Source organism: Crocodylus porosus, unplaced genomic scaffold (genome assembly GCF_001723895.1).
Source record: "Crocodylus porosus isolate Cpor-Errol unplaced genomic scaffold, CroPor_comp1, whole genome shotgun sequence".
NCBI lineage: Eukaryota > Metazoa > Chordata > Crocodylia > Crocodylidae > Crocodylus > Crocodylus porosus.
Genome location: NW_017728947.1, coordinates 95715668 through 95725151, shown reverse-complemented (window position 1 = coordinate 95725151; position 9484 = coordinate 95715668). Strand labels below are relative to the sequence as shown.

The window sequence follows — 9484 nt, the reverse complement described above, 5'->3', positions numbered from 1 at the left end:
CACACACACACACACACACACACACTGCAGGTGGTGGAGGGAGAGGTGATGAGGGGGGCAGTAGGGAAAGGTGGTTGGAGACGGACATTGTAGGAGGTAGTGAGGGGGGGGCATGTGGTGGGTCAGGTGGTAGGGGGCAGGCAATGTGGAGGCAGTGGGGTAGGCAGCTTGCCCCCTGTTTCCTGCCCTCCGCCCCCCTTTCCTCCTTTCCACAACACTTGCCTTGCATTGTGCCTGAGCCCTGTAGTCTGACTGCCCTGATTTCCCTCTTCCCTCCTCCACACCATTTCTGTCCCCCACAGCTTGAGGTCCCCATGCTCCTTCCTCTCATCTCACCCCCACAAAGTCTCTTCTCCTGCCGGTCTCTCCCCTGTTGTCCTCCCCCCTCTTACTTTTCCCCCCACCAGCAGGCTCAGTCCTTGCTGCAGGCAGGGGCACAGAGCGTGGCTCCAGCCTTGTCCACTAGCAGCGGTGTGGAGCCAGCACTGCTGCCATGGGGCTGGGCTGGAGCAGCGATGCTGACACCACACTGCTGCTACAGGGCCAGGCTGAGGCCATGTTCCATGCCCCAGGCTGCAAAAGGGACAGAGCCTGCTGGTGTGGAGCAAAGGTAAGGAGGAGTGCAGCAGAGAGGGAGAAGCAGTGTGTGTGGGAGACTGAGGGCTGTGGCAGGGCATGTAGAGGCGGGGAGAGGGGTGGCAGCTACAGCCTCGGCTCTGGCCCCAACCCTGGGCAGGGCCCAGAGCCACAGCAGCTACTTGCCCCCCACCCCCTGCTGCCTTGTGCATGATTATAAGGTGAGGAGGCTTTTTTCCCATGTTAAATGGGGCTGGGGGAAAACTTATCTTCTAATAGAGTAAATACAGTAGTTGGGGACAGTCCAGCTTTGAGCAGGGGGTTGGACTAGATAACCTCCTGAGGTCCCTTCCAATCCTAATTTTCTATGATCCCATGACTAGGTACAGGTCTTAACACCAAAGTCTTCATCAGTTTTGTTTTCACTCTTAATTGCACTTACTGGGAACATTGGCACTGTGGCATGTCTCTCTCCCTAGTGTCTTCACCAGCACCTGTTTCCTTTTTCTGCTTCCTTAGCCACTCCCACCGCCTTGAAATTGGGAGTAGGGGACCTCCCACAATGAGTCAGCACAACTTAGTCGGCAGTTTTGTGCCGGGCTCTGATGTCTGCTGGCAGGAGAATCCAGACTCTTGATCCTGTTCTACTTCTTCCAGCCTCCTTCCTTCTACATTAACCCACATGAGCTGTTGCACCGTTTCTCCTTCCTATTCCCTGTGTGACTTAGGGCAGCACTACACCAACAAATCCTGCTGTTCCACATGCGCTTCCTAATGTTTTCCCTATGTTCTCCATGCTGTGTGACCAGTTAGATCCCAGATGGGGAAAGGCTCCTGTAAGGGGCTCCCCCAGGTAATTTTCTCTGTCATCTAATCCTAAAATGTCAGTACCAAGGAGAGACAGGCAAACAGAGCAGGGAATCTATCCCTTTCTTCTCTCATTTGAATAGAAACTTTTTCTCATACCATAAGGAAGGATAGGAGCAATGCCCTTGGGCAAACAAACTTGTATCGTGCTGCATTGACAAGAAAGATTTTTGCTTTTGAAAAATGCACTGCACAGAATGACTGACTGTCAGGAAGTTGAACATGTGTAATGGGAAGGATATCAGGGTGGGGTGTAACATTTTGAGTAGAAATTCTTCTCCCCTGGTTTATTTCAAAGGCAGACATCTGCTAATACAATTGCTTGTGAAGAATTCAAATGATAAGAGCAGAGCAGGACTGACTGAGCAGTATCCATAGGGAAGATGAGCTCCACTGTAGCCTGCAAAACCCACATCACGGCAACTGTAAGAGTTTAGCACATTGCATAATTGACCACACAGAGTTCCCTTATTTCTCTTTCCTCCCTGACCATGCTGGCCACATACAGAGCCTATTGATTTAGCTGCCTCTCAAACTAAACCGAACTAAGGTACTGTGTCTTCAGCTGGTACAAATCAGATGGTTCTATTGCAGTGCCCTTTTACATCAGCTGAGAGTATGGCCTGAAGATATGCCATTTACATGCTATGAAGTTTTGGATTCTGTAGAGCCACTGAAACCAGGGGGAAGCCTGTGCATTTGGAGTCTGGGTTAAGCATTCCTAAAGGCTGAACACATGACTTATATGGTGATTGGGATCATTTGTTTAATTTCTAATGATGATTGTGACGGGGGGCGGGGAGGGGGGCGGGATATGAGCCATTAACATTCCAGCTGAGCAGTACGTTGTGGGTATGTATAAAATGCTTTTTTCCAATGTTCCTGGGAGGTTGCAGGGTGGAATTCACTGATAACCAGGAGGTCAGAGGCAGAAAAATTCTGGGAATGTGGTTCTTGATCTAACGTGGGAGAAAATCAGCCTAGGTCTTGCTGCTGAGCACTTGCGCCTTCAGGTTGGAGAGTTATGGGATCTTTTAAAATAAAAATCATGATGTTAACTGCTCATCTGGCACCTACCTCACATAAAGAATGTCCATAAGGTGTTGGTGATCAATCTCGGAGAGCACAGTGGAGAAGCTGACAGCTCTGACTTGTGTTTTCTGTGCTCTGTTGGAGGCAGATCATTTACTGCTGGCAAAATAACTCATCTGTATTCTTTTGTTCTCTCTTTGCATTTTATTTTACTCTGATCACTTTTTTCTTATGGAGGGTGGAATTTAAAGATCAAGTCATTATTGAATTTAAACATGGGTTTAGCGTGTACAGGGTGGTGGTTGATTAGATTACACCTAGTATATCTCACACCTGACTTTCAAAGATGGCAGTGCCCACAGCTTCAGGTTGCCCTGAGTATGTGATGGGGCAGAGGGCAGGGAAACTTTGGGTACTAGAGGCATAATTTGAAAAAGGAGAAATCCATTTCGTCTATCATTTTGTCTTTTTTATTAACTGGTGTGCTCAGAAACTATGGTCTGCCAGAGAATAAATCACTTTCAGAGTCTAGGACAAGCTGGATTGTAAAAACTGTATGAGTGCCTTTCCACATATTCAACATAACCTACAGTGGTTTTTAAAACATGATTGTGGTCAGCAGGTTTCTAGCATGTTTACTCTGGCTACTGTGGATGGGGAGCTGAGTGTTTTGGCCTAAAGACTGTTACTATAAGTTGTTTGGGCTAGGAGCAATGGTTTATGCAATCTTAGTTTATGACTGGTACAAGACAAAAAATGTAATTTATAGGGTAGTGCTAGTCTTTCTTTAGGAGTCTCAGGGTACAACAGTTCATGCTGCTCTGGGAAACTGAGCAAAAGTCCACCTATATGCTGTAGTGATGGCTGAGCTTGCATCTCACCTTACTGTGCATCTTTAGGGCTCATATGAGGACTTCTTAGCCACAGTAGCTCTGTGCATGTCTGTGTAGACACATGTGCACGCAAACCCAATCCAAAAAGAATGTACAAAAATATGTGCAGTCCAGTGGCATCTAATTTCTAGGTAATCACTGGGTAATCACACCATTTAACTGCAAAACACTACATCTGCTTTTTCAAACAACTTTGGATACCTCTGAAACCTTTAATTTAAGTCAAGGATATGTATGTGTTTCACTAGTAATGTGCTCATGATTGGCACTGAGCAGCCTGTGGCTGTTATTGTTAGGAGCCTGAGAACTTATGTGGTTTCAAATAGCTTTTTTATATTTTGTTACGAAGAATATCCAGAATCACTTGTTTAATACAAAGCAGTTTTAACACAACATGAATACATTTCTCTGGAAGCTATTTAATATTTTTGGTAGATGCTTGTAAATCTTACTTAACTTGTTGTGATACTTTCTTCGCGTGCAGCTTGGCACTTCATCAGGCATATTCCAGTTTTTCTCATGAATAGTCAAAGCACCTTCAGAGATTAGGTATCTCTTGCATGCTAACGGGGCTGCACAGCATCTTAAAGAATTTTCAAGGTACTTGGTGTCTCTACTGGGAGCTGATGTTTCCACAAACGATTGTGACAGATTAGCACTGTGTAGGACTGACTTTTAGAGGGATCTCATACATGTAAAAGCTCCTACTGGTGCACCTTGCTTATGTGGGTCTGTCTCTGAGTGGTGCTTTCAAAAGCACATAGAAATCAGCATGTCCCCTCCAGATTCAAGTTAACTCACAGCCCCCCAGCATCCTAGGTTGCTCTGTAGCCTCCCCTCACACACACCTTGCGGTGTGTGGTCTAGCCTTGGCCCAAACTGTCTGCTCCAGCTGAGCAGGGAGATGTGTGCCCCTAGCTTCTGGCCCGGGCAGCCACCGCAGGCATTTGGCTGCATTTCCAGAATCAAAAGTGAATGTCTGCTCACTTGCTTATTGGTTCAGTCTATGCAGTTTAGACTAATTTGTGAAGATTGAATTGATTCAGCCTTGGGCTTTTTGACTGTCTGTACTTAACCCAAGAGGTTTGGTTTTTCTCTGTCATGGCTAGTATGAGCCACTGTGGGTTGTGGCTTTGCACCTGTTTCAAAATAATTAAAATCTGGTAAAATGTGTTTTACAAAGAATGTTAAGAATAATGTTTTGCGCAGGGTTTCCACTTGCTTAAGCAACAGAATTAACTCAAAACACTTCACACGTGCTGTTACCAAAATTGGAAACAGAAATAAGGTTCTTCATGTTCACGCACGCAAAAGAAAGTACAGCAAATGGTTAAATGTGATGAGAACAGCTAAATGATTTTGCCCACTCTTTCATTTTTATTGTGTAAAATTTGCAAATAGATTGCTTCAAAGCATGTTTCAAAACTAAAAGCAGATGTTACTGCTGTGCAGAACCCACCCACAGAGCTCTCTGGCAAGCTATCTTATGCACCAGGTCATCCTATCTCATGTTGCTGTTTTATTGTAATGCTAAACGGGCCATAACACTATCCAGGTTGAATACAGCCACTTTATGTGAGATTGCATTTTACTGCCCTATTGCTATTTATGCCTAGCTTCACTTACTTCTGGAGTAGCAAGTTAGATCACATTAGCAGGAATTTCTGGCTATACCTGTCTGTCTGTGTCTGCACTTCAGGTTTGAGGTCTTGCTGTACTCTTGTTGTTCGCCTTGTTAATATATCGAATTCCAGCTGTGACCCCTTTTAGAGAACTGTGTGATTAACTGATTTTTGCTTCACTAAATAGCTGCAGAAATAGCAGGAGAGGGGGAATGAACTTTACCCAAACTGAAATATTTTTACTTTGACTGAAGTTTTAAAAGACTTTAATAAAAAATTGAGGGGAATTTATAAGCAAAAAAAAAAAAAAAGTGCTGTTTTGAAACAATGAAATGAGAAAATGTATAAATGAGAATTTTAGCTTTTTCAGACTCTTTTTTCTTTTCCCCCTGAAACGATTCTTTTGAATTGACATGAATTTAATACTCAGATCAGTGTTCCTGAACCTCCTGTTTTAATAGAAATTTGGGCCAGAAATTTTCAGTCTGCTCTAGCCCAGAGCATTATTTTTTGGTTCTTTCCACAGGAAGGGGGGGGAAGAAACAAGGCTTGTTGTAGAACGGTACTACTGAGGTTAAAGCACAGGAGGGTTAATCAGTTTTTCTGTTTTCTCTTTAAAGATTCATCTTCCAACTATATCAGGCAACTTGAAACAAAAGTCAAACTGCTGGAGGATGACAATAAACTCCTTTCTCAGGTAGGTTTTCTAATAGCGTGATTGCTGTCAATATTTGGTGTGACTTGATCCTGCCATTAGTTCCATGCAGACCGACAGACCCTCGTGCTTCACTGGGGTCAGTGAGGCCCTGTAGGAGTTCATCTGTCTACTTCCATTTATTCAGTTGTGATCATAGACTCGTAGGAACATAGGGCTGGATGGGACTTCAGAAGGTCATTCAGTTCACCCCCCTGTTAAAGGTAGGATCATCCTTGTCTAAGTCACCCTAGTCAAGAGCCTGTCTAACCTTCTTTTTTTAAATGTTCCGAGATGGAGACTCTACAGTCTCTCTAAATAGCCTATTCCAGTGCTTAACGATCCTCACACTGAGAAACTTCTTCCAAATATCTAATCTAAATATCTAACTTTGTTGCAGGTTTAAGAGCCTTGCTTCTTGTTCTGTCCCATATGACCACAAAGAATAATCTATCATCATCCTCTTCTAATACCTGAAGGATGGTTATAAAGACAGTTATCAAATCTTGCCTGTCTTCTCTTCTCCAGATCAAATAGTCTCAGTTCTTTCAGCCTTTTACTGTTAATCATGTTTCCCAGACTTGTTTCCCAAAGGTTTTGGCTCTGCTTTACAAACAGTCCCCATGAAAGATGCTATCTCAAAGTTGTATGTGAAAATAATAAACTGCTAAAACCTGTATCCCTAATAATAAACTGCATGAGAAGGAGTGGGGAGAGAGTGTAAACCAAGAAGGTGAATGCATGTGAGAGAGGATGTTGCTGAGTTTTGGAGAAGTCTGTCACAGCTGTGTTAAGATGTGTGGAGGAACACAAAAGGGCCGCATGTGTCTATTGAGAATGCCAGTGTCTCCATGAGCTTTGTTACAGGGTGCTGTCTTGATTGCTAATCTGTGTTTGACTGTGTAGGATTGGATTAGAAGCTGATAGTAAAAGGACACCACTGGGCCTCACCCCTTGTAACTTCTAGTTATGATCCCTGGGTTTAAAAGCAAACGCCTCCATCAAAGCTAAGAATGTTGTGCTTGCATCTATCCTTCCAGGCCCGCCCTGCCTGCCACTGCGCTGCTTTGTTCTTTTTACTTCTCTGCTGCTCTGGCATGAAAATGCAAATGAGAGATCAGTAGGGAAGACCACACTTACTAACTGGCATTTCCACAGACTCCAGCGTAGAGCCCTGGGGACCAAATCCTCTGTTGAAATAAACCAGAGCAGATTAATTGAAGTCAGCTATATGATACAGCTATATTGTACCTATTTACATCAGCCTCCAGTTCAGCTTTGTATTGCCAGTCCTCTTGGCTTCTCCCATTATCCATGTGCTTTCTTATTAACTGATGGGGTTTTTTAGGTTTCTTTATTTCTAAACCTAATTTCTGTTATGTTCATTTTTGTGGCTCTCTCTAAACAAACAAACAAACAAACAAACGAAAGAAAAACCCCAAACAAAAAAACCCCCAGGTCAATTTCTGCCCGATTTAAAGAGTCAGAGTAAATATTTAGGACGGGTTCCTTGCATTAATAACATCACTTTAGATTTATTGAAACAAAGATTTTTTTTTTTTTTTTTTCCTGAAAACAAAAAACCCTGACTTCTCCCATTTTACATTGTTCTGCTGGCTGCTTCCATTTCACTGAGAGTGAGCCATGAAAACATCCCTGGACCAGTTTAGTATTACTTTTGGTTTTGCTTTTGGGTTGAGAGAGATGCTGAAATGTTCATTTGATAATCAAAAGTCAAGCTCTTTCCCCATTTGGGCATAATGTTTACATCTTTGGGATTTTTTTTTCTTATTAGTGTGCTGTTTTTGTAAAATCTTACTTTACAGAAACCTAAATTCCAGGCTGTGGTTTGTCCCAACTGTGGCTCTTTAAATTCCTTCAAGTTGTTGCAATCATTAAATGGCAAGTCTGGTGTTAAAGCAAAGGAGTCTGTTAATCCGCATCATCAAGTTTTCAGCTCCAGGTGCCAAAGAGTTAAAGCTCAAAAAGGCACTTGGTCAATAGTTTCCAAATGGCCGTCAAACATTAGTCAATTGCTAATTTAATTTTGGCGCTTGTTTTCCCACCCATAAGTTAGCTGGTGGCAATTTAAACCCTGAGACAGTTTCATTGGAAATATTGATAAACAGATGGGCCATGTTGAACGGTTGCTAAGAAACCAGTCATGGATTTGGTAACTGGTTCCCAGTTCAGTATGTCCTTGGCTTGATGACTGCTATCAGTAATGTAGGGAGGGATGCAACTGGGTGCCAAGGGCACAGGGGCAGTGGCAACTTCGAGTTTCCATGCAGTCACGATTTGCATAGCTACCAACAGCAGCTGCTTTCTTTTGCTGCCCCGCCAGTTGGAGCCCGGAGTAGTTGCCCTGATAGCCCACCCCAGTTATACCACTACTTCTTATCTTCTGCAAGTCATGGAGATTGAGTTGGCTGGCTGTGTTTATGAGGTCAAAAGAGTGACAAGTAATTAACAGGTGAAGAGTTCATGGGCTAAAAAGATGTCCAAATATTTTCCTCTCTCTGGCAAGTTGCTGCCAGCTAGATACTTGAAATGTGTTTTTTGCATTTTTTTTAACGTAGACCTCACGTGAGGCAACCCCTTGACATGCTCAGGTTTGAAAGATCAGATTTTATACCCTGAATTCTTATTTTAAGAAAGCAGAGTCTTCACAGATTATCTTTTTAGCAGCTTTTCATTTTTATTTTTTAAATAAAAGTTAACCATTTAACAGAAAATGACTGCAGTCCCTTTTTTCCCCTTATATTCAAAGAAAAGTGAAAGGGGCACTGTCCCGTTTGGTCATTTGGTAAATGATTCAGCTTAATACATGGATGAAAGGCTACTAGCTGAAGCTAAATGCTGGAGGAAAAGGAAATTTTTTTTTGAACCACCATTTGCTACTGATCTGTCTGTACTGTGAAGGGAATCTGCTGTTAAATATCCAACTCAGTTTTCAGACTTGGGGGTGTGAGTTTTTATACTTCATTTCACACTGTTTCTGTACATCCAAGTAGTTGTGGCGCGTTCTGCACTGATGTTCTGGACCCTTTAGTATCTATTGATGTCATGTCTTCAGTTATCCAGGCCTTCGTGGCTGCATTACTGCAAAAACACTTAAAACTAGGAGTGCAGTGTCCTTAAACAAACTAACTCTGGACTTGCATGTGCAGCAACCACCTCCTTTGTAATAGTGGCAACTGGGACTTGTGGCCCCAAAACTTTATTTGCTTTTCAAAACATCTCTGGCTCTTCGAGGCACCAAGACCACTACTTAAAATAGCCTCTTCTTTGTGCAATATGTGTTTGTCTGCCCTAGGCAGTTACGTGCCCCACATTACAGTGCTAATAGGAATGATGAAATGGTCCTTCTTGAGGTAAAATTCTTGGGAACATGAAAGTTTTCACTGTAGCTGGTATGAATATGTGGACCTTTTTCCTGAAATTCATCTTCTTCAATATTATGTTCAAAATTCTTTTAATCTCGCCCTTTAAGAACATCAATAAAGAAGGGAAAGGACAATGATTAAGACGTGTGTGCATGCGTGCGTGCGCACACCTACTTGCATTCGCTCTCTAGCAGTCGTCTGAGGAAATTTAGCCCGCTTTTGTGGATTCTTTCTTGCATTGTTTGACTTAGGGCTCACTTCATAAGGTAAGTAGGGGTTACCATATTTCCAGTTTCAAAAATGAGGACACCTGTCAGGGGTGGTGGTGGGGTTAATATTATTTTGGGAGGGGGGCAGTGATATACCAGATCGGAAGAGCCACCAGCCCCAGTGCCACTGGCCAGACCATGCAGC

The 9484-nt window shown here is 43.1% G+C and overlaps 1 protein-coding gene across 3 annotated transcripts in view; it reads left to right on the top strand.

Annotated features, from left to right (window-relative positions):
- Positions 1-9484, top strand: part of CCDC85C (coiled-coil domain containing 85C) — a 180034-nt gene that overhangs the window by 95406 nt on the left and 75144 nt on the right. For all 3 annotated transcript variants that reach the window (XM_019552493.1, XM_019552494.1, XM_019552492.1), the window contains exon 2: positions 5611-5687. In XM_019552493.1, the coding sequence (XP_019408038.1) occupies positions 5611-5687 (77 nt within the window). The remainder of the gene's footprint in view (positions 1-5610; positions 5688-9484) is intronic.